Genomic DNA, 26,159 nt, shown 5'->3' with positions numbered 1-26,159 from the left:
TTGAAAGCGGTTCGCACATTTAACCATTCAATTACATTATCACTTTATAACACCACCCACCGCATTGGACATGCCATCGTCTTCAGGTAAGGGCGGCTGAGGCTGACGAGGCGAACCATCATAATATTACCGGCGAAATTGTCCTGGTGTTTTGCAGTAAAATATTGCTACAGTAATCCCTCGTTATAATGAAACCGCTGTACTTGAAATGTTGCTTTATTAGAAATTTATTCTGGTCCCAACCGTAACGAATGCATTTTAGGCCGCATTATTCGAAGTGCACGAAGAGCTTCACCCGCTTAGAGCGAAGTGCGGAGCGGCGGCATCGCCGAGCGGCTGCGACCCAGCGCGAGTCATGCTTCCAACATGGCGGGTCGACGAAAGCTGGCCTTCCCCGGCGATTTTCTCGAGCCGGTCATGCTCGATTCGCGCATCCGACTTTAGACAAACGGTCCAAATACGTGGAAGGGTCATTAAATTATGTTATTAGGCATTGGTAAATGGCGTGGACGTGATTCTGCGCGAACAACACCACCCGAACCGTAGTACTAGCAGTGTCGTCGACAACGGGGCGCCGAAAAACTCATGTTTTCAATTTTCACAGGTGTACACCTCGGAAACAATTTTCCAGAGATCATGCAAAGCCCGCAGTGCAAAACCAGTCAGTTTTCATGATTGCGCTGTGCACTCAAAATGAGCCGTTAATCACTTTTTTAGGGCCGCAAATACAACCTCAGACTCGAGTTACGGCATTTGCGGAGCTTTCTAGAGTAAAACTAGCACAGCGTTCCGTAACGCCAACACGCCCCCCTGTAAATTTGCCACATCCACTGCCACTGTTATTGGCGGCGACCACAGCCTCATGCAATGCTTGGTCAAATTGGAGCAGGGTTAGCTCGCGCCGGGAAGAACTTTAAACAGCCAAAGTTAGCTGCCATTTTGCACCGGAATAAACTTTTGCTTCACTAAATGCATTGTGCTTTGATTCGTTGCAGTTGTAGTGCAGTTAGAGCTCAATTGTTTTCGCTTTTTTTACAGGTCGCTTGTATCAGAATACCGCTTAGAACAAATTTTTTCGCCGCTCCGCTGACATCGCCATAGGGAGGGATTACTGAATTTTGTTCAGCTTGTCTTGTTCAGGTATCTTGTTCAGGATTCAGGAAGAAAGGGCAGTTCTATCAACGGATGAAAGTGCACTGGGACTATTTTCCCCCGAAGGACAGTTTTTAAAACTTTTAACCGTACCGTCTTTTAGAGTATACTATGGCGGTCACCCTTAGCCGGAACACGGGAGCGCGGGGCGCGAGCTACTTCTAGAGCATCCTAATGGCACCTGGCGGAAACAGCGTGCATGCGCGTTGCGGTGGCAAAGACGGTACAGATCACGTCGCGCGTATTGCGTCATCAGGGCGCAGTGCGTCCTCTGCTACTTGCGAGCTGCCGCCGCTCAGTAAGCAGTCGGCGTTTCCAGTGTGCCGCCGTGAACGGCCAAAATTAATTGTGCGGTGCTGAACAATAGATCGTAGATTTCTTTTACCCGCAGACAGAGCGCTTGATGCAGGGAAGCAAGAACAAATCGCGGACGATGCGTGCGGTCCCACGACGCCCATAATCATTCTGCAGCCGTTAGAGGGACCCAGAAAAGCTTTGTGAAGGTGGCAATCAAATGTATTCAGGTGGTAGAACATATAACGGGGGATTTTTGAGCCAAGTGTGAGCCGCATACGTTGTACGGATAATTTGTAAACAATTTTTGAGGATCGCCTTTCTCAGCCGATGAGCGCGACGCCGCAGCGAGCCGACCGCGGCTGACGCAACGGCGGTCGCGGCTGACGCAATGGCGAGGCGCGCCCCTGATTCGGCCTATGGTCGGCCGCCGGCAACGTCACTGCCATCGGCTTCCGGCTGCTCTTCCTCCTTCCTGCGCGATCCCGAGGCAAAGGCGGGTCCGCAGCGATTGACGCGTGCCTAGGCGCAGGAATGCAGCTAGCAGAGAACGGAAGTCGAGCGTCGCGATGTCACATGGCTATTCCCAGTGTTTCCAGCTGCTTTGAAAGAAGCAGAGAGGGAGAAGAAATCGATCGGCAAGGGGGGAGAGGTGCACTTAATTGCTTCTTGCGCAGCTAATACTGAATGTAGATAAATAATTACAACGGCATTGCATCGCTATATTGGTACTACGCGACAATACAGGCCTTTTGTAACTTTTACAAAAGGCTTTTCTGGGTCCCTTTAAGGTCGCTCGCAGGAGCCGAAACTGCGAGCCGCGAGACGTGTTGCAGCCGCATAGGCGTAGCAATGACTTCAACCAGCGTGCTTAAAGAAACTGCCATGAAGTTTCTCGAAGGCCCATCTGGGAGCAAAAAAGCGTCACTAAAGCAGTCATCGCAGGCTCAAGTGCATTATGATTTTTCGTAATAGTTTCTGTGACTCATGTATGGTACGATGACGGGGCCCACGATTTGCTGCTAGCGTAGACCGGTGTATCATGACCGTAGAATTGAAATTGCGCCACAACATTTCTTGTATTGTTCCCGCTGAAGGAGACGCGCGCTGCACGTGTGCCGTATGTTGGTACCAGATCACTTGTGGTATACCGCGTGCGGCAATAGTTACGCAGTGTTATTATAGAGCGCCGCGAACCCAGGGAGCATATAAATAGTGTACAAATATAGAGGATTCGTTAGGTGCACTTGTTCAAGATGCTTTATGAAAGTTTGTATTGCAGTGCCGTCAACGGCGCTTGGGTTTATCACAACCGAAACGCTGGGGCAATCTTAAACCGCCTTATTCTGCTTTCACTACATTTGGGGCTGTGTATCATGAAGAATTAACACCGTGTAGGCTTATCGGTACTTTAATTGCGACCTCCCTAAAGCTTAGTGAAAGTAATATTGGATTTGTATTTACCTTGTGCAGGTTCCCCAGCTATGTGTAAAAACTATCTGACGTTCAGAATTAACTTAAAAAGAAAGCTGAATGAGGATAATGCTGGCTATGCTAGGTTTATGGGCTTGGCGGGAGCTCCACGCCACCAAGACCATAAATTTATGCCCAGCCAATATTGCCTTATGTAAGCTTTCCTTTTAAATGATTTCTGTCCGTCAAAGAGGTGTCTCATACACAGATTGATAACGCCGCATGAGGTAAATTCAAATCTCCATTTTCACCTTCACTAGGCGTTAGGTAGATCGCCATTCACGGATGGCAAGCATGCGCGCTTGTCGTGGTAGTTTACCGCGCCTGAAACAAGCATGAAAAGAAATAGTGTTACGCATCCCGCGAGCCATGCTGAGGAAGCGTGATTTTTCAGTGTGAAACAAGCCTACACTAGCAACTGCAGCGCACCTACTTGCCCGCGAGCGTGTCGGCATGGCCTACACAATTTTGGCAAAGACTGTGCATGCTGTTCGTAACCATCCGCTGAGCCGTCGCCCTGTTCGTATGTTGAAGGCTGGGAGTACGCACGCCCGAATTGGGAGAGAACAAAAACTGAAAATAGCGCGTAGCTTGTTGAACCGTAAACAACGTATACGACCGTAACGTTTCACACAGAAAGATTACGTAACATTTGGAGCATTACTCATGAACGTTATCCCGCCTACGTGGTCACCCGTGCATAAACATAGTACCATGTGTGCACAGCAAGAATCATGAAATAGAAGGTGACTTACCATCGCCGGAGACTGAACTTTAATTTTGACTTGCCCATAACTAACTGTTGTCTCGCTGCAGCTTGTGGTGCAGTGGGATCCGTTCGGACGTATTAGCTGGGCTCTCAGCATTACGCTTGTGTCCTGGTCGGCACATGACGTCGCAATGTACACAACAGTGTCTCTGCCCAACTCTTCACCTATGTGAAAAATTCTGCAGTAAGAACTGGAAGGCCTAATGGTAACTTGGTCTTCGTTGATTATCTGAAACATGGTAATAAAGAATGCAAGACTATATGGGCAGTACAGCAAGCAACTTAGGAGAACTCAAAAATGTGAATATATCTTTCTGCCTCTGTAGTGAAACTACATCTCTGCGATGCTATAAAGGCGTAATGCGAACAATTTTGTGCAGGAGAATGTGAGGCTATATAATTACCTGATGCACATAAGATTACCTGATGCACAATTCCGCGGTGTGAAGGAAGAACTGTTCGTGAACTTGTCCGCAATCCGCCCAACCCAAAACAGTCGCCGAATTTCTGACCGAAGCCAGTACAATAGAAAAGGCCTTGAAATGCGTGCTAGGCAGTATGACCGCAACTTTTTTTGGGGCGGCCAATGTGAACTACGTCGACAGCAGTCGGATCCCGGCAGACAGCTTACGCGAGGCTACCCGCGCAGTGGTGAGGAAGGAGCTGCAGAAACTTCTCCTCACGCCGCCGCAGCCCCAGGTCGCTTGCCTTGCCGACATCGTTAGGGAAGAAGTGCAGCAGGCGCTGGGAACTTTAACGACGCCAGAAACTCCATGCGAGCCACAAACCGTGGCCTACGCGGCTGCTGTCTGTCGACCTCGACCACCTGCACCCTATCGCCCCTGTCGCCGGCCCGACCACCTGCGGTGCAACCCATCGCCCAAAGAAAGACCGGCGTGTGGCGAATGCCAGATAATCGTCCGTTGTGTTACCACTGCGGAGAGGAAACCCACATCTACCGTCGCTACCTCTACAAGAGGCTCGGTTTGCGAGGGTTCTCCGTCGACGCACGACGCCCCCGGCATGGCCAGCGCCCGACTGAAATCGAAGATTACCTGTTCAAAACCAATCGAGGTCCAGCGCGCTTCAACCGTTCGTCGTCACCCTACCCATACCGATCGTCAAGCCGTCGAAGCAACGCAGACTTCACGCGTGGTTGTTCCCCAAGATAACGTAGGGAAAACTGAAAGCAGAACCTTCTGAAGGTAAAGTTGCACGGCGGCGGAAAAACGAAAACCCTAAAACGACGCAACGACTCGCCGAAGAGCAGGATTCATGACATGCCCTTAGCCCGACGACCCGATCCAAACCGAGCGTGACTCCCGAACACGACCACAACGACACGACACGACGCGTACCCGAAATGACAGAGCCTGCCGCTGAGAATGACGACGACAATGACGAAGCATAGGGCCCGACCGCCAACATGCACAAGCCGAAATACGACGCCCCGACGCAGACGAAACTCGGGGAAAGCGGCGTTCAACGTCCAGTTGTCCATCGACGGTTTAGACGTAGTCGCCCTCACCGACATGGGAGCCGACTACTCAGCAATGAGCGGGTCATTTGCGTCTAAGCTGGAAAAAGTTATGACAAGATGGGACGGCCCGCACACACGCACAGCAGGAGGCCATCTCGTAACACCAAGTGGAATGTGCACATCGCCCGCCACCATTGACGGCACCACGTACTCGGCTGCGTACCTCATTTTGCCTAACTGTTCACGTGATGTAATAATGGACTTTTTGAAGGACAGCGGTGCAATAATTGATCTGCAGACAGGGTCGATAACTTTTCCCTCCGATCACTCCACGACGCCGCTACCGAACCCCCAAAAACGTGTTGCTGTAAGGTTCGCCGACGATCAAGTCACCCTGCCACCCCCCGCAAGCTTGATGATCACCATCCCCTGTGAGGATGCTGCTCCTGACATATACGCTATCGTATAGTGTGACCCAAATTTGCTTCTCGACCGCGGTGTCTCCGTGGGAAGAAAGAGACATTGCGCGCTTTATTAAGCAATGTAAATCCCACGTTTTGGTCACTAATTTCACCGAGGAATACCCGCATCTAAATAAGGGCGTTGCAGTTGCGTTCCTCGAAGAAATGGAAGAAGCAAGTCAAGTGATCGTGGTCACCAACTTTGACCGCGGACACGCAGATGCTTCCAAGGTGCCGCATCCTTTCGACGTTAACCCGCGCTGCCGCAAGAAAACCGTTACAAATTATCGTACTTGCTGCGTCGCTACAGCGAGTGTTTTTCGTCGAACTCAAAATTACCTCAGACACCTCTAGCTTAGCACCGAAATAGAACCAAAGATAGAGCGCGACCTACCCGACAGTCACCGTACCGCGTGTCTTCACACGAACGGGACGCCATCCGGACACAAGTCGAAGACACGCTCAGCGACGACATTATATACCTACAGAAAAACCCCTGGTCTGCTCCGGTCGTACGTGTGAAGAAAAATGACGGCCCATTAGGGTTCCTTGTTGACTACCGGCGACTGAATAAAATCACCATAAAGGACGAATCGACGATACCCTCGACCACCTCTGCCACGCAAAGTATTTCTCTTTGATGGACTTGAAGACGGGCTACTGGCAAATCGAAGTGGACGAGAGAGACCCAGAGAAGACTGCATTCGTAACCGCGGACGGCCCATACGAGTTCAAGGTGATGCCGTTTCGGCTATGCACGGCACCGACAACATTTCAGAATCATGGACACTGTGCTAGCTGGCCTGACGTAGCGCACCTACCTCGTATACCTCGACGAGGTTGTGGTATTCTCCCGGACTTTCGACGAACACCTTCTAGGGTAGGAGTCTGTTTACGAGGTCATTTGCACGTCTGGTTTAACGCTGAAGCCTGAAAAGTGACGCTTCGCCTGCGAGGAGCTCAATTTTTGGGGCCACGTCGTCAACGCAGCGGGAGTCCTGCCTCACACGGCGAAAACTTCAGCTATAGCGAAATTCCAAAACCGAAAGAAAAGAAGGGTGTGAGAAGGTTTCTCGGATTAAGCGCTTCTTCGCAAACTTTGCCGGAATTGCAGAGCCACTCACGCGCTTGACGAAAAATCATTCTCTTTTCAGCTGGGAAAGCGCTCAAGAGGAAGCATTCTGCCAGCTGCAAAAACGCCTGCAAAGCGCGCCTGCGCTCGCTTATTTCGACGAAAACGCCGAAACGAAAATGCACACTGACGCCATTGACATAGTCTTGGATACTGTCCTCGTCCAAAAGCAAAGCGGTTGCGAAAAGGTAGACGCCTAGGCCAGCCGGGGTCTGTCAAATGAGGAGAAAATCTATTCTTCCTCCGAGAAAGTGTGCCTTGCCATTATTTGGGCCATTTCAAAATTTCTCCCATATATCCATGGTAGACCATTCAAGGTTGTGACAGACCACCCTGCGCTGTGTTGGCTGGCCAATTTGAAGGACCCCACGGGCCGTCTTGATCGACGGAGCTTCCTCCTACAAACATTCTACGTTACAATCGTCTATAAAACCGGCAGAAAAAAAAAGCACTCCGACGCCGACTGTCTGTCTTGCGGCCCCATCGACCCACCATCTCAAGACTCTGATGAAGACAGCTTGTTCTTCAAGTTCGGGACAGAGAGCGACCTAGCCGCTCAGCAGCTTGTCAACCCCTTGTTACGCGTCATGATCGACTACCTCGAAGGACGCAACGTCCCCGTGCCTAGGGCCTTCAAACGCAACTTACCAGCATTCAGCCTAAAAAGCTCCGTCCTGGTGAAGAAAAATTTCAATCCCCGAACGAGAACGAATTATTTTTTAGTCATCCCTGCAGACCTTCGTGACGAAATTTTGGAAGCCTGCCACAATGACCCGTCTTCCGGACATCTCGGCACTGCACGTACTATTGGAAAAAATCAAGGCGAAGTACTAATGGCCCCGACTGACAGCCGATGTGTCCAACTACGTCGGGAGCTGCCGTGACTGCCAGCGACGAAAAAAGACGCTAACGAGACCCGCGGGACTTCTGCAGCCGATCGCCGTCCCTTTTGAGGCTCTTCCAGCAGATTGGAATGGACCTTTATGGCCCGTTCCCTACGTCACGATCTGAGAACAAGTGAATTGTCGTGGGGACAGACTACATGACGCGCTACGCAGAGACCGTCGCTCTTCTGAGGAGGACTGCTCAAGAAGTTGCAACGTTCGTCATCAGCTAAGTTGTGCTGCGACATGGAGCCGCTGAAGTCCTAATCACGGACCGCGGAAAGGCCTTTACTGCGGATGTATGAAAAAATGAAATCGATGTGAAATGGAAGCAAACCAGAAAGAAATCAGATGGAAATGAAATGGAAGTAATCCAGAGAACGGTAGGACGTTTGGCCTTAGGCGCGCATGGAAAAACAACTAACGAAGCAGTTCAGGGAGATATGGGCTTGGCGTCGTTTGAAGTTAGAGAAGCACAGAGTAAAATACGCTTTGAGATGAGGTTGAGGGCAATGGATCAAAGAAGGTGGGCAGCTAAGGTATTTAGGTACCTATACTTTAAAAGCTTGGACACGCAGTGGCTAAGCAAGACCAGAAGGCTAACGATGAAATACGGAAAGAACAGTGGAGAATCCAAAACAGCCAAGGTAACCAAAAAAGAGGCAAGGCAGATTGAAACGAATAAATGGAGGGAAAAAATGGAAGCTAAAACGTCGTTAGAGGTGTACAGGGCTGAGAAATTGAACATCAGAAAGGAAAATTTCTACGATAATTCCCAGGGCAGTGCTTTGCTTTTTGGGGCTAGAGCAGGTTGCCTGCGAACTAAGAGTTTTGTGGGGAAGTATTAAAAAAATTATGGGGTACGCGTGGTCTGCGGAAAAGGAACAGAAACTATGCGGCGCATAGTGTTAGATTGTGAGGGCATCCATCCAAATCTACATGAAGGGAATATTGGGCTTCCAGAAGCCCTACGATTTAAGGGCATCAGAGAGGAAGTTGGCTTCAAAGCTGGCGAGGGGACGAAAAGAAGATTAGAATGCTGGTGGACGAAAAGCAGAGAGGGGAATATTGCCTAGGACAGTTACCACCTGTAACAGGAAAAAAAAGTATTTCGGGCCTAATAAGCTTTAGTGCCTTCCCTAAGCAGCGCTAGTATTAAACCAATAGTGTAAAACATGCTTGTATTAGTCCTTTTTGGTAAGATGACATGTCATCACCCCGCCTCAAAGGGGAAACCAATAGCAATCATCATCAGCAACATCATCATCATCATCATCATAATCATCGATGAAGATATGATGATAATGCTGTGATGAAGATGATGCGCTCATTATTAGAGTCCTATTTAAAGAGTCTGATCAAGCCCTGTGCTTCACAGCAAAGACAATAGAGCTTTTGTGACTCGAGATGCTCGTTTAGAGTTCGACCAAGGGCCTAGCACGTCACTTAGAGTTAGTCCTCTAGAAAGCTGAAGACCCAAGGACACTAAAAGGGACGTTCTATCTGCCCTATACCGCGCACACTCGCATAGTACAAGGTTGAAGTACTCGCGCACTTCACAAAGGGTGCATAAGGGAGAAGCTGAATCAAAAATAACTTGTGTAAGCGACATTTAGTCGCACGCGGTGAAAAAGCGCCTTATCGTGCTTGGGAAGTCCTTCAGGTATCCTAAAGTTCCCGTGCGGGTCTATGGAGTGAAGCGGCGCAGAATTTTGCGGCGCAACAGCCCACATGGATCGCTGAAATCTCCAGGCAGCTTTGGACGCAAGGGCAGAAGCATCTTTTCTGGAGAACGGTATCCGTATCACTGGCCCGTGCAGATCATGCGCTATCGATGCCTCGGTTTCCGCCTTGACGTTCCAAGGTATACCGCAGTGGGCGGCCATCCACTGAAGCTCCGCAGGATGGTGTCCATTTAGAGCTTGTAAAAACAATGATGGATGTCGTAAACAAGCTGATCTTTGGGGGGACAATTTTAAGCACTGAATGGCCGCCCGAGAATCCGTGAAGATTGCCCACTTTCGCGCTGGTTGCTCGATGATATAGGACAGAGCAGCACGCAGAGCGGCAAGATCGGTGACAATGGATGTCGTCCTGTGGCTAAGCGTTGCGCTAAAGGCGGTACGGGAGGACGGAAACCAAGCTAGCTGTCACAGATCCATCCGTCTATAGACGGGTGTGGGCTCTGTATTTTTGGAAGATCAGTTCCAAGGTGAAGAACTTTAAGCAGGGGTGGTGATATCCTACTCGCGGGTAATGCCGGGCACTCCAGTTGTAATTTGCAGCCGCGGGTCCATCCAAGGCGGTTGTAGCGACGGAGAAGGGTGCTGGCAATGCAGAGGCAGAAGGTCTCGTACTTCAGTGGCTGAGCTGAGTGCTAATGGGGGACGTTGGTGCCATGCTACAAATCGCAGTTGAGCGTGAAGGAGCTCCTTCGCGCCCAGAGAAAGTGTTGCCAGTGGTCGACACTTCACCATAGATCCCACCGTAAATGTGGTCTTCGAAACTCCAATGCACACCCTCCGGTCCTGCGCTAGCATACTTTTCAGGACTGTCGCATTTCCTTTTGAGAGGGGGAGAAGAACAGGAAGGATGTAGCATGACAATCCTACGCACATGACGTCATACAGCCGAAGAAGAGACGGGACCTTGCATCCGCCGGCGTTACTAGATATCATGCGGAAAATGTTGGCGAATTACGCAAGCTTGTATTTTATATAGCGGATCTGCTTTGACCAAGTCAGAGAACTGTAAAATATCACACCCAAAAAAGTTGTGGTGCGGAACGCAGGAGATAGTGCATCCTGCAACGGTGACTCCATAATTTGATATATCACGCTTCGTGAAAGCGATGGCAGCGCACTTGCCAGCTGATATATCTAGGCCTCGGGTTTCTAGAAACACCGCAATGGAATTGATTGCCCGTTGCAGTCTCGCACGCAGAACCCGCCTGTTGCGTCCACCACTCGAGATGCCATCCGCGTACAAGGATATTTCCACTGACTGCGGTAAGCACTTCCCTATGCCCGTCCTAGTGATGTTGAGGAGCGTTGGACTGAGGACACCACCTTGAGGAACACCACTGGTCACTCTGTATAGCGGTGTTCAGCGCTGTGCGCTGACATATATATGCATCTATCGGTTGAATATATCGAGATCCATGAATATACGCGACCCCCAAGGCCCGAACACCTCATGGCCGAGCATATAGTTTCATGGTGCACGCAGTCGTACGCTGATTTGATATCAAGAAACACAGTGATTGTAATGTTGCGTGTTTTGGCTTGTTTTATGCTGTTAGCAAGGGCTATGGCATTATCAATGCTACTACGTCCCTTGTGGAAGCCAGACATCTGTGTCGGGTATGTGTTGCGAGTGGTCAGGTCGCTCCCCAGTCGTAAGGCCCAGTCCAGGCGATAGAGCACCATTTTTTTCGTGAGGTTGCCGGCGAAGCTCTGGAACGCAATAGGACGGTAGGACTCGATGAAAGTCGGTATTTTTCCTGCCTTTAGTATAGCCACAATACGCCCGTGCTTACATTTTTCCTGTAGGCGGCCAGTTTCCCAAGAACGATTGAGGCAGCACTCACTCGTGCGTTCCCTCGAAGGCAGCGATGGAAAGCACCGCGAACTCCGTCTCAGGAAGTGAACGAACATCGTGGTCAAGCGGACGACGGCACGCGCTGCTATGGTGTCATCTCGCAGCGCATCGCCACCGCCCAACATGTCTCACTGCCTCCGTCTCACACTTTCGCCATGCGTCTCCGCCTAGGAGCACCTCATGCGGCCTCAGCATCCTTCCCTCCCCATCACACTTTCGCGCCCTTTTCTCCGCCGTGTTCTTGCTGTCTTCCTTTGCTTGGTTACAGCGCCACCCGATGTCAAACCACACTGGTGGCCCCCAAAGGGCTTCGCACGAAAAACGGTTTGCATCCTGGCCGATCGACGGGAAGGTCCTCATGTGGTTATAGAGGGTACACCTTGGCTGACTTATCGCTTTAAACGTCTGCTCAGAGGGAGACAAACCGCTCCCGTAAGCGTGCATGACCTTAGAAGAATTACTAGGAATGACCCTCTGGAAAAGAAGCTACTCTAGTTGCCTTTTCACGATATGCGCCACGCCACTCGACGGCACAGCAATCGTACTCAGCCGGGACAACTCGCGCAACCTGCATCCTTCCCGAATCCGCAAAATTGCCTTTCAGCTACGGATTTTTCTACCCTTTTAGGACAACTAGGAGGATGTGCGGTCTTGGGCGAGGAGGTGTGTAGTTCTACAAGTGCCTACGGACTTTATGCCAAGTGATAGCGAAGCGACTGTGCGATGTACACACATGGTGACGTCAGCTCCGATGTTTTATGCGCCCGGGCGTGTTTTGTGACGCTGTACAGACAGTGTACAATGAATACGCGTGCAGCGCGCAAGAAGCCCTGATGGTGGTTGGGTTGATGTTTATTAGCGGGTGGATCTAGCCGTGCGTGATATACCGGCGCTCGCTCCCCCGATCAACACCTTCTTGCCGCTATGCGTGGGAAATCACCAGGAGTCAATGAGGTGTGTGTCCCTTAAAAAGCCGAGGATAGGCGTAAAATGTCTCTCCTGGTTATCCAATGACCTATAGGAAAATTGTATAATCCAAGGAGTCATGCGGAGCGGCTCTCCTTCTAAGTTCCTTAAACAAAGCTAACATCTCTGTTGCATGCTCTCGGGAGTCCATAAGAAAATGTCCTATACCACCTGTAACGCAACACGTTGTGCGCAGAGATCTCCGCGCTGAGCTGGTCCGTATACGGAACACTAAGGATCCCTCTGTCCTTTTCATTCCTTTGGTAACACAAGGTTGTTGTTGTGGTCGCCAAAGATATCTGAAGTGTTCTTTTTGATGGTTTTTGCAATTCGCCGTTCTTCTGCCACTTTTAGAAAACGAGTACAAGCTGTCGCTACGTGGGCCAGCTTCTCCGCGGCTTCGTTCCCAAGCACTCCGACATGGGAAGGAACCCACTGGAAGCGAACGCTTATCCCGTTTTCACTTAGCTGCTGAAGGAGACGTAGGGAGCGTTGGCAAGTTCTATCTGCGGAAACACCAAGCTGCAAATGTTGTAGGGCTGACTTGGAATACGTAACAATTACCGCACGTTGCAGCCGAAGAGATTTGATCTTTTTCAACGCCGCCTCAATTGCTATATTCTCCGCCGTTGTAGATAATGTCAAATGGTTAATGCGAGCCGCCCAGGAAACGTTTATGCCGGCAACCACAAAGGCCGCTGCACTGCTGTTTAATTCTGTGTCGACAGATCCGTCAGTAAACATATCAACACAATCTCCGTACAACCGGTCCAAGTGCTCAAGTGCTAACATTCTCGCTTCAGCCACTCATGTACGTCTATTCGAGCGAATGCCCGGGATGGCGAGGTGACACTCCAAACTCTCGAAAGACCACGGCGGGTCCAAGTGATGTTGATTCTTCCGCCATTACGGGTAGAGAATGCTTCCAGTCTTAAGTGCATCGTGTATGCGAGATTCCACCCTTAAGCGGAGACGCCTGGGCAATGTCTTTCCGTCATAAAACTCTCCCAACCGGATGAGCTGCAAGAGCAGCCGCTAAGACGCCATCAAGTGGAGTGGTGGAAAATGGGACTCCTCAAAGACCTTTTTCTTTGCCGCTGCCTGGGGAACTCCTAGGGATATTTTAGGGCCCTGTCGGTGCAGTGATTCTATACGAGCAAACAGGGACTCCGAAAGAGACACAACAGGCAGTTGGTAAAGAACCCGAGTCAAGATGAGCGCCGAGTGGAGCCGAAACATAGATAACGGGTGACTCCACCAGTTGGTTCCAGCAGTTCGCCGAAGCAGATTTAGGCGGGGTACTAAGGACGTGACAAGACTCCACGGTATGCCTCCGTACTAACTTATGGTCGATGGTGACGCCGACAAATTTCTAGCGATTAGCTTGCCGGATTGGCAAGCCACCTAGGGTCAACTTGAGGCGCGTACTTTTACGTTGCCTTCAGGAAACAAATAAAGCAAGTTTTTTTCCGCGGAGACCGTTAGTCAGACTGACGAGAGATAGGCTTGTACGGAACGAATTTCGCCTTTAGCTATCATAGCCAACCGCTTTTGGTGATATCTGAACATCCAGATACATATCCCGTCGTGTATATTAAAAAGTGCACTGACTTGCAATACTTTTTTAAGGCTTGAGGGAGGCCAGCCATCGCTACATTGAAAAGTTTAGGGGACGGAACACTTCCCTGTCGTTGCCCTGGCGGTATACGCCTACGGCTGCTTAGAACGCCCCCCAATCGTACCTGCATGGAGCGACCCGTAATGAAAGCGTGCACGAAGCGGAGAATATTTCCTGTAACTCCTATTTCTTCACCTTTGTTATGATGCCGCTTTGTAAGACATTGTCGTAGGCTGTGGACACATTAGGAACAAGGCCAGTGTTAACAGTCTATAAGATCTCTGGTGCTTGACATGGCTGACAATGTCGACGACGCGGTCTTGCGCACACAGACGGTGCCTGAATCTAGTCCACGGTGTAAGAATATTCTTACACCGTGATCTAGTCATGCATGGTGGAAGCTTTTTTCTTACTCTCCGGCCACCACATCTGCTTAGCATTTACAAGGTTTTTCATGCGCTTAGCCACGAACGATGTAAGTGAAAAGGGCCGGTATGAGGCAATGTTCGCCTGATCCTTGCCGGGCTTTAAAAGCGGTGCCACCCCTTCAAGCTTCTATACACAGGGAAAAATTTCCAGTACCACAAATAGCTAAAATACAGGAGCAAGTCCTCTGCGCGGTAAAGGCAAATTAAAAAGCATTTTATTGCTTATCCTATAGGATCCGCTGCGCATCGTCGGCGCAAACTCTTCAGTGCGGTCAGCAGCTCCCGGAAAGTGAAATGAACATCCATGACAGACGAACGCAGAGAAGGTAAACGACAGGACAGGCTCCTTGAATTCCCGGAAAAGCCGTCAGCAAAATCCTCAGCCTTGGCTTGAATTGTTGTGCTATTATGTAAGGCTACAGTGATGAACGGCTTGTACGACCATTTGCGGAAACCCCAACGGCAACGCTCCAAATGCGTGTTGCCCGAGTAAACACGCTTAGAGAATCGAAAAAATAAATCCATTGCGATCTCCATAATTTCTTTGTGTAACGCCCAATCACCGAATTTATCCTGTTAAAACAAGTCTTAAGTGAAGAAGCCCTGAGCATGCGTACAGTTACCCATCCTTGCATAAAGTAGCTTGCACTAGAGAAAACCCCTTTTATTTCTCGCGGAGAGAACTCAGGGGGCACAAAGGAGGTATGGCCGATGCCCATATGGCCTCGGCGACCGCAATGACGCAAGCGGTGAGTTTCCTGAACCGCCAGGCCCGAGCTCCTCAACACCTGTTTCCTGTAGTGTGGTGTGGATTAAAGAGGAAATTGGTCCTGTGGGCCCAGAGGGAATGATTGTCGTTTTTGGCAATGCGGGCAGCTTAATGTCGGAAACTTGTGTGGATGCGTGTGTGTGAGCATGGTTATGTGGGGAAACAGTGTGTTTGTAGGCGGCGACATGTTGAGGGTCGGTTACGTGCCCTAGCGACGGGTGCGGCGTGGGCGACCACAATCGACGACGTGTCACCCGAAGCTGTAATCGATGCAGCCATGGAGAATTCCTCCCGACCATTTGTTCCAGCAGCGGAAAGTAGCCATACTTATCAGCAATGACAGAGCTATACTCTGTGAAGGGTGCTGAATGTTGATCTTTGATGTTTGAAGGCAAAAAGTTCAGACTTCATCGGCACGTAATTTTCCTGCATTTGTGCCTTAACAGGTCAACATTTTGTGAAGATCGTTGGGTTCACTTTACCGGGAAGATATTGCACCTTGTGATATGCCATGTAATATATAATATGCGCTTACCCTGTTACCCCATTGTCAACACCAAAGTGTGCCATGCTCAGCGATAGGACGTAGCAGTTTGCATGTTGCGCGTACCTTTATGTGGTGCAATTGAATGCTTTCGCCATGGTGAAAAACTTTTCCTAGACGGGCCGAATTTGAATATCCTTCCTGTCCACTCGAATTTCACCGCCAAATGGAAAACTACCGTTCGCGGGAACCAGGCACCCTCCGCTCCCTTTGGTGTCAGCAGCTGTGCCTACTACTACTAAGTTTTTCAGTTGGAAAAAAGGAACAGAAGTGCAGTGTCAACAACTCTTTAAAAAAACAAAACCTCCGTGGTTTATAGGGTGCCCCTAAAAACGTCAGGCCACAATTATTCCGGGGGAAAGGGGGAAGACATTGAAGCATAGCTTTTAAGAACAAATTGTGAACATCTTGAAAGAAGAATAAACAAAAAAGAAGCCGTGCCCGCGCGAATCGAGGCAAGGACGCATGGAAGACGCCCTCCCGCCTCGAGGCAAGCTCCTTCCCATTAAGGGCGGGCTTGGCTTTGGCGAGGAGATATCCAGAGTCAGTCACACATCTCCGATTGCTAGTCTTCCACCTTTTTTCGCCCACCGCAGCTGGGAAAATTGAAAGGAAATAAAATGTGCCAGCGAGGAGCATCGAGGTTCAATTCCCGCTGATCCTGTTTCTCGAGAGGACAAGGCCGAGAAGAAATCCGAACACGCCTAGTTACCGAGACGCCGAGGACTCCCAACGCTTCCAAGCCTCGACCCATTCTTCGTGCCTGCAAACGTGCCCACCCTGCCCTGTCCTCCCTTCCTTGCCCCTGACCATCACTCGGAACCTTCTAGTCACCCACGTTGCCATTCCTTCAATGCCTGGCCTCGCAATCCCAGGTGACCGTCAGCATCTACCAAAGGTCTACCAAACCAGCAGCCCGAACAATTCCGTCCATCCTGGTGAGGAAGTCAGCATTATTCAGACACTCAAATAAATTCATATTGTTAACTGTTATTACCCGCCTGATTAAAGCTCTGCGCGGACATTGCTAAATATTTGGCTCGCGTCTTGCACTTTTTGAGTGGCTTCACACTTCTAATTGGGCATAACACTGCTAGGTACGATTTCTATGGTTTCTATGGGAAAGTAGATGTGGATTCTTGGGCGCATAATTAATGTAGACGCAGAAGCATGCTCACCTGGACCGGCCGCTCTCTCTCATCCAGCTGTGCTGTAGTAGACTGGATAAAACTAGCTTCAGCTCTGGCAGAAAGTGCAGCATCCAGGTCACTCATTTTGTATGCGACTCCACGTGTCAGGAGGGCAAGATTTTCAAGTTTATCGTCTGCTTGTTCACCAAGGGCCAAAGTGTTGACGACGACACTTTTGTGTAAAAGTTCAGGCAGCACGTGTTCGATTAGAGGTGCTGTTGTCTCCTCTCCATCTGTCAACAGCACAAGGGTAGCTCCTTGGATGGTCACATTACCTTCTAGGAGAGCCTGCAAAAAAAATAATATTTTTTCAAGCCGCCATCATTCTAAAATTAATGTCTCCTGGATCTAGAATATTCATAGATTCACTACTTGGAACGTGACGGGGTCTCAAATTGAAAAGAAACTGCACATAACGGCCAGTCTGGTATATAGTCCCGGGTTTGCGATGCAATGAAGACTGATTTTGTACTCACAAAGCCGCTAAGCCACCACTGTGCAATAAAAAATTGTGCACTTTGAAGTAAGTTTACGTTTATGGCGGATTTCTACCCACCAAATGTAGCCTTTCTGAAAGCTATGGTTTTGGAGTGAACTGCTGTCCCTCAAAAATGCCTCTGGCCCTGAGGGTATGATAAATAAATAAATAAATAAATAAATAAATAAATAAATAAATAAATAAATAAATAAATAAATAAATAAATAAACAAACAAACAAATAAATAAATAAATAAATAAATAAATAAATAAATAAATAAATAAATAAATAAATAAATAAATAAAAAATTGGCTGTTTTTTACATCGTTATAAAACTATACATTTTTGGCGACAGCTGGAGGAACTGGTGTACAAATAGTGAGATAATTATCACACTCTACCCCCTGCGGTCGCTCAGTGGCTAAGGCGGTGTGCTGCTGAGCTGAAGTACGTGGGTTCGATTCCCGGCGGCGGCGGCCGCTTACCTGATGGGGGCGAAAAACAAAAATGGCCGTGTGTTCAAGGTTTCGAGCCCCTTAAAGATTCCAGGGTGGTGAAAATAAATCCGGAGCGCTAAACTACGGCGCGCATCATCGCCTGTGTAGCGTAGGTGCGTTAAACCTCATAACCAATCAGTTATCACACATTAGCACCTTGTCGCGAAATGTAAATGGCAAGTTTTCGTAACAGTTGTTCTGCGTATAGATCACCTACGTTATGATTATGATGATCGCCGTATTGTTTCTGTCACAGAAAAGGAATATTTTCTGTTGAAAGTTTTATTTGTAGCAATGGAAAACATTTTTTGCTTCATGAAGAAAGTGTTCGACAGGTGTATAAATTTCACATCCTAACAACGCAAGATGAACACAAGCTGAATAAAGTGATGTTTGTAGAGCAAATACGTGCGCCTACATATGAAGGATTAGTCGCTTCATGTAGTCATGGCTGGAATCACGAGACGTTGCTGGCGTCGTTCTCAGAGCATTTCGCACTAGTTACTAGGAACTTCTCTTGGAAGGGTAATGTACACCTTCTATTCTGTACGTCCAAACATAGCCCTTCTAACGTATGCTTGTCGATTGTGCACACTCATCTGTTTCTACAGAAACTGACCCTGAATACGTATATCCTCACTGAACATATGAGAGCTAGTTACATGTGTATGCACCGCCTTTTGAAATCTTCTAAGAGGAGTGGTACTTAGAGTTTACCCGAAGATTAGGCAATTATATAAAGTTTGTATACCCACAGTATTCAATGCCGATTCAATTGCTGTTACCCTCGTTTAATGATGTCGAAACCTTCATAATGTCATAGTTGCTCCGTGTCTGTCTCAACCTCTCTCTGTCCACGTTTTTCGCGCTGTCTCCTAAGGTATCATGTTTGTCCTCTAACAGCACGATAAGTTATGTAACAAGTGCTATGACGACTGTTCATAGCCGTAAGCTTCGCATAATCATAACTATGTTTCACCATAGATTGCCGATCAACTTACAAAGACCAGCCCAATAACTTCAGCACTCAGCAGCAAGTAAACCAAAAACTAAGTATTGTTAGAAACATGATTGTAGAAAGCATTGGCGACTTTAGTTAATCGCAACTCAAATTGAATACGTACCTGAAGCGCCTCTCTGAGTCCACATCCGATGCATGTATAGCCTTGTGGTTTAAGTCTGGATATTGAGTCAATGAGACTAGCTTTTGTTGTGTTGTTCACAAGCAACACCGAGTGCTGGGTGGTGGCAGTGTGGTCGAACGCAACAATTCCCAGGTTAAGAGACATACTTTTCACATCCTCGATCCGTCGAGATGCCAGGCATTTGACAATTTCCAACCTTTCACTGTCGCGCTGTAAAAAAAAGAGAAAGTAAATTTTTTTCGCCCTGCCACTCTATAAAGAGGGATCACCAGACGAGCTGCGCGCTATGTTTCTCTGTGCCTTCACATGGTTATTTTTATTTTTAAGCTTTTTCATTAAATTTTACGGTGTGTATATAGGTTAGATTTTTATTAAAACTGACACATCACAGGGGTGGCGTACACACGCTTACGTTCGCCTATGTGCTTCACCTGGAACACATCTGGGTTTGTTTTGTCTTCCACAAGCATCTTCTTGCGTTGACTGTGATACATCTACATGCGGTACCGACTATCATAACGTCGACGTTTGCAAAGATCAGGCAGATGCAGGTGCCTTTCGCTGCCGTGGGTAGCTTCTAGTTTGTGGAGGAGCACCGCAGACCGCAGCACCTTAGAAGGAACTGAACCAACCCCGATTCTTTATATGTTCACGTTGAGATTCACGTTCACGTTCACGTTCACGTATGAACTACAGCCGGGGTCATGTTCACGTATGAACTACAGCCGGGGTCGAAAATTTACAGTACATGGTTTAGACTTTCAACGTAAAGGTATCTGCTCTCGTTGGGATTTGTAAGCAAAACATCACGCTTCAGGGTATCATAACCACACGCGTAGCAGGTGCTTAGCACAGAGAGAGCAGAGGATCAATGTTGACAGTCGAAATGGTGTCCCCAAAACTTTTCACTTGGCTGTACCAGTTTCTATACCGTTCGTATTTCGACAATTGGCGCATCGTAGTCGCTGCCATTCTCTGGCAAGCTCTGGCTGCCGCTATTTCCGTGGAGAGTGCATTGCCGAAAGCAAGTGACTGGGGTAAAAGACTCTCCTCCCTTGGCGCGCGTTGAGACCGTCACGCCCTCTTTTGGGGGGTTCGTGAACCTTCCTTTGCGTCACATTGGGAGATGATCGGTAAGGCTCGGCTTATAACAGTTCCGCCGTAAAATGAACTTTAGTGGATGTGTTATAGAAAGCTTGTTCATGGAAAGCGTAGGCACTGTAAAACATCATTTTCACGAATGAGCACACATGCTCGTTAGATCTAATAAAGCCGGTAATTGAAACATCGTGAGCCATTTCACTATATGAAAGGACAAGACCAGCGAAGGTGGTGTGGGGAAAATTTTGGAATAAAGGTACGAGCTCCTTTGTTTACATGATCGCTGGTCGAAACGTACGCACACACATGGTTCGCCGGTTATCATTTGTCTTGATTAGTGGGTCATTATTTTTTCGTCTTGATGGTGGTGATGATAGCCCTGTTGGTTCTACGATAGGCACTGCTCTACCCGGGTAATACGAACAACAATAATGGACGCAGTGTAGTTGGCCTTGATTTAATTGAAGTGCCTTAACATGACATCTCAATGTGGGTCTTGTATACGCCTCGAGCGCGGCCTGTAGGGGCGCCACTGAAATCCCCCTAGCGGCCCGTTTTGAAAGCAGCCGCGGGAGTCCGCGCCCCGCTCTCCAGTGCCGCCGCTGCTTTTGCGGCCCCTTCACGACTGAGATTTACCGTTTGCGGGCGTTTGAAATCCATGTTTATGTGGAGCAGTCACTCTGTTCGCAAATGGGGTATGTTTACGACAGTGTAAATGTTTCTGACGCGATCTAAGTGTGGTATATTCGGTCTGTATAGCGCCAGGTGTGTGTCACAGGCCAGCGTCGCGGAACCGGCGTATGATGGAGCCGATTGTAATTACACTGACCTGAATTTACTACCTCTGTCTCCGTAACCACCGGTTACTTAGGTGTTCATGCTACGGCTATACACTACGATTTAAATCGGTTTTGTGCACTTATATAATCAGCGGAGCACTCATACCTGACAGCACGCCAGTTACGTTACGTTTACCAATAATATACCTCAGATATTGATCACCACCATTTACAAGCCAGTCTGTGTTAATTTCGGGAATATTCAACAAAAGTACGATGGCCAATGCATAATTATACTCGGGGATCAGCACACGTCAGAGTCGTCTTGTCGTGAAGTGAGCGCCCGCAAACATTCATCTGCTACATATATCCTCTGCGAGCAGCGCGGAGACGGGCTTAGAATATAATCCGTGTCCGCGACTAAATGCTTCTTCAAAATATCGTCATATGGCACAGGAAGCCTGCAGAATGAAGCAGAAACTGAAATCAGAGGGCCTTATCACATTGGTCGTTGGAATTCCAACGACACCTTTTATCGCTTGTTGAACAGCCTACCCTGTATACTTCCAAAAATGCGTGCGCCGTACGATCAGCTCTTCGTTGAAGTAGAAAAACGAAAGGAAAGTGAACGCGAGATTTGTGTGTGGGATTACTAAAACGTTCATTGCTGGATTCCGCTCCGCATTTGTACACAGCGTCCCCCTCCCCGCCGATGTCTCGCGAAAGACCAGTGCATTTCGCGTCTAGTGAACCCTACCTGGCTTAAGTTTCGACGAACATACGTATTTAGCATGTCAGAAGCTGCACTGTTTCTTTTTTTTTCATTTCCGTTAGAGCTATTATGTTTCTTAATTCCGCACTTTCACAGCATTTAATTTTTCCGTGGTTTCATTAACTTGCCTTGGTTCTTGCTATATTGCGTGTGTGGGCACATATTTAACGACGCACAGGCTTGGAATATACTTAACATTTTCGCATGGTTTATATTCTTATAAAAGGCATGTTATTGTCCAAGAATGGGTAATCACATCCCCGAAACATATTTTTCTGCGACGTATATATTCTAAACGAAGCCGCATTCGTTGTCCACGCTGCAAAATGAAGCCAACCTCTCATTGTGCCAGCAACAGGTCTAAACGAGGCGTCAGTAGAATTCATTTGTGCCTGATGTTTTGGAGGTGACACGGATGATATGTTGCTGCCGCCGCCGACGCACGGAAGAGCGGCGACGAAGCGCGCAGAACCGCGTCCCCAGGTAGCTCATGGAGGCGATCGCGTACTCTACGAAGACGCATCTGCTTTTTAAATGACATAACGTACTCTTTGCCCTAGACGTCACCATAACAAGTTTGTTTTAGGGCGCGGAAAGGCGAAAAGAAGCGAAACAGAGCCCAAACACTGCACGAGCCCCTATCAGCCACGCAGCGCAAATCCCGTCAGCGCCGCGGAGAAGCGGCGGCAGGCGGCGCAGCGATTGGGAAGCTCGAGGCGTATACACGCCGTGATGTGTGCACGGTGTATACAACAATGCCACATGATCTTCTAACGGTGCGGATAGACGCAGAGTCAATGACACCTTCAACTGGTGACGGAAGGAGGAATTACGACGCAAATAACAGCAAGAAAAACCTCGTTATCTGTGCAGGTACAACAGAACACAAGAAACAGGACTTGAAAGGTGAAAGCGCCCTACCATGTCCCCTTTCTGTGTTCTGTTTTCCATGCGCTAGCAACCCTTTTATAGAAAGTAACCAGCATGTCCAACAGCAAGCTAAAAGCAAGTAAGCATTTTAACACTCAAACAAACGCAGACACCCGTACGTGCAAAAAACGCTGAACGCCTCGCGATATGGGAAGCTCGCGCTACGTAGGCATAAGAAGCTTGGGGGACATTAGAAAATTAGCCCCGCTTCACTGACTTAACGTAGCGAACGCTGATTTCAACTGTGAACTTGCCTCACAATCCCTAATCACAAGGCCAAGCTTCATGAAAGTTCTCAAGGACAGAGTATTCCTTTACACAAGCTAACACTGGCTGAGCGGTTACCTGGTCGCTTGCGCATGGCTTCCGTATCGCTTGCGCGAATATCTGGCTTCGGCCGACGACGCCGTTCCCTTTCTACGCCCCCTCTCAGTGGCACTTGTGACAGTAGCCTCTTCAGTGTAGCACGCAACTTTGAAAATTTTAGGAACATTCAAGAAATGACAACGAAGCACCCTTGTTTTTAAATGCGTGCTGCTCCGAATAATGTGTTCGATTGGCGCTATCCAATTCGCCGACTCCTCGCCTCCTGTCATTCACTCTGTCACCTGACTTGGCGCGCGCTCCCCGTCTCTGCACTACGCTGCTATGCTTTGCACTTGCTATCCTCCCGGCCCCCTACGCTGCACTTGTGGTTGGCGCATGCCCCTCCATCGGTATGCTAAACCCTTTCCAGATATCTCCGCGCGCGCTAACACGCCTCGTTCCATGAAAGCCTCGACAAAAGACAGCTTCGTTGTTAAATACACTGAACCCTAGCCGTCAACAGCTTTGCTGTAAACGTTTGCCCATTTTCCTCAAAAAACACCGTTCAGTACATGAAGCTCTAGTTTAGTGTACAACAACAAATGAGCGACGAGATGAGTGAGAAACTACCTCCCAGAGAGAAAGCAAACAAGCTACTATTCAGTTTCAAAAATTAGCTTTCATGACCATACCTTTGCGCAAGTCATCTAGAATAACACCAACAGCTCTAAACAAGGCTCTTTGAGGAAAAATGCCACGTGACGTACTTTATGTTCATTCTAACGTTTCTTTAGGATAACCTTCATTATTTGCCTTTTTTAGCTCCTGAGCAACATTTCTTTACAAATTAAACCATCGGTGGTATGTACATAAGGTCATGCACAAAATACTGATGTAAGTTGAAATTACATTGCGGTACAAAATTCTAATTATTCTGGTTACTGAAATATGTCCAAAGGATTTGTGGTGCCAATTAGTGCTAATTACAATAAATATTGAATTATAAATTTCGCTTCCACACAGGTTTTCCGACACTTGCATTTATGCACGAGCAGTCATGGTAACCTGAACTGCAGTGTCCTTTAAAATATTGCATTTCCAGGCCGTAACCACACAAGCAATGAACAGAGTCGTTGTACCACGAAAGATGTGCCAAACAACCACGCCTTTAACGTCCGTGAAAATGAGTTCGACAGTAACCTCAGTGACGATAGCAGAATCCTCGTCTTTTAATGTTGCGTGCATACGCTATAGAAAATTGGAAAGGGTTTTTGGTATGTTTATGGATTAAGTAGCTCATTTTAAAGCGAAATACTTAGATCTCTATCTCCCGAGCACAGGCGCTACGAGGTCCAGAAAAGCTCTTGCACTGCTACATGCAGTCTTGCTCTGATGAACACAGCATTAAACTGAAATGGATGCTTCGACACCGGCGAAATCAAAGAGAACACGCCAACCAGCCGACAAAGCGGCACGTAAAGGCCTTCTGCACCGGAAATACCCGAAGGTGCTTTTTACAAAAACAAAAGCTTCCGCCATGGCTCAGCGCTTTCCGATATCTGAAAGAAAGCTTCCATGGAGTGACTTGCAAAATACCTGCTTTCTTTTGCACACAACTGACTCAGAATTAAAATCAACACCCACGCGACAGCTACCTGGTAACATAGAAAGGTTATGTCATCGTCTACGGCATAACTGTGCACACACAAACAGTTCACTTGTTTCGCCTTAGAGCGAATTCAAATCCGCACTCCGATAATTGTTCTTGCCTTGAAACAGTTGACTACATTTGTTAGAATGCGTTGCTTACTTGAACGCGAGATCAGCCTTTCCCGAAAACATCGAACGCCTGTAACAGGGACCAATAGCTCACATATTTTTACGGTTGTTTACTTATCCCTCGAAGTAGCGCGAAGCTCTAAAGAGTTCGTTCCCTTATGTGGATTATATTGGCCTAATTTCTATATTGTAAACTATGTGGCCTAGCGCAGAAAAATCTGCGTGGAAGACTGCCATGGCGGCAAGTCCACGGCAGTTTTTTTCTTTTTCCTTCTGGCCCAGCATTTCCTGAACCTTTTTTTCCTCTATCTAAACCAGGAGAGAAGCATACAGGTGACTGTAAACGCCGGAAAACCCTCCTGCTTTTTCACTAAAGAGCCTTATCTTTCTCTATCTTGTACCGAACGGTTGAAGTTGTAGCAGGAGAGAATACGAGGTGGGAAAGGAACACAGCAGGGCGGGAGGAGGGTTGGACGAGGGCTCTAAGAAAGGGCCAGGCAGCGAGGACTGGAAAAAGGAAACACTAGCGCCAAATGTATCTAGGTCGTTGCCTCAGAAGCAATGCGAGCTGCCCTACTAGGTGAAAGTACCGATGGGGGGAGAACAGGAAGCTCCCGCCGATGTCTAGTAAACGGTATGATCTCCGAAAGGTGTTGTCCAGGGGGCTGGTCAAGTGGTGACGGGCTCGGCCACATACTTCTACAGCAGATTCATAAGTGCCTAACCGAGCTTTGACTTTCCGAGTCCTAAAAACGTTCTAAGAATTCCCGCAATCTTTGAATGCTGCAACTGAACTTTTTGTTACTACTTGTGGATGGACATTATTATCTACCGGGAATTAGACATTTCATTAGGTATTGATGATGGTCTTTTTACGGCTGGAGAACGGCCCAATTGAATCAGGGTAATTGCAAATGCCGTCTCGCCTGCGTTGGTAGCTTACTGTTTATTAATGTCTGAAGTGGGGCCAGTTGGTTCATTATGAACTGAAGCAAAACATCGCGATATGCATCTTGCAAAAATTGTAGGCCTCTTCTCGAAAGATGCGACCTCATCAAGAAGCACAAGGACCAAGTCACGCGTGAAATTGTTGAAGCATTCCAAATCGCCGCGAGAGGGGATAAGTGCGTCAGCAAGCCATCGGTCACCTTAACTGCGAAAGAGATGCTATATTTGAAAGGATGAAGCAGTACCCAGAGTGGTGTGATTAGTTCGGGCGCGGCGAAAGGAAAATGCTTACGCTGTCTGCATATCTTGTGTTTGTTTTTTGTATCTTTGTTTGTATAGCGTATATACTTGCGTTTGCAATAAACATGCTCAGTTGTTGTTCACCGCTCGTGTGTGTGTTCTCCCTCGTCCTTCGTTTTTTCGCGCTGTTTTGCTTCAGTTCAGTTACTGTTGATGTTAGTCTTTTTTTTCTCCTCATTGAAAATACTGTGTTAGAAATCAGCTGCTGTGAGACTCCGTTTTGTGGTGCCAAATAGGTGTTTATGGGCGAAGCGCCTCTCTGTTGTTCGGTGGAGAAATCTGAGACTTTCTTGTGCGTCAACATAACTGGGCCGGCATGTCTCAACATACTGGGACACCCAAGAGGACCTACCAGCTGAGAACG

The 26,159-nt window shown here is 48.2% G+C and overlaps 1 protein-coding gene across 1 annotated transcript in view; it reads right to left on the bottom strand.

The window, feature by feature from the left end:
• The window catches only part of LOC144169282 (calcium-activated chloride channel regulator 4A-like), an 82,954-nt gene that overhangs the window by 11,963 nt on the left and 44,832 nt on the right, over positions 1-26,159 (bottom strand). The window contains exons 8-10 of the mRNA XM_077698359.1: positions 18,860-19,090; positions 16,749-17,048; positions 3,675-3,917 (exon numbers count right to left, since the gene is read on the bottom strand). Of these exons, the coding sequence (XP_077554485.1) occupies positions 3,675-3,917; positions 16,749-17,048; positions 18,860-19,090 (774 nt within the window). The remainder of the gene's footprint in view (positions 1-3,674; positions 3,918-16,748; positions 17,049-18,859; positions 19,091-26,159) is intronic.

This window comes from Haemaphysalis longicornis, unplaced genomic scaffold (assembly GCF_048455015.1).
Source record: "Haemaphysalis longicornis isolate Haplotype H1 unplaced genomic scaffold, Haemaphysalis longicornis Haplotype H1 scaffold_2, whole genome shotgun sequence".
Lineage (NCBI taxonomy): Eukaryota > Metazoa > Arthropoda > Arachnida > Ixodida > Ixodidae > Haemaphysalis > Haemaphysalis longicornis.
This window is presented reverse-complemented; position numbering and strand designations above follow the sequence as displayed.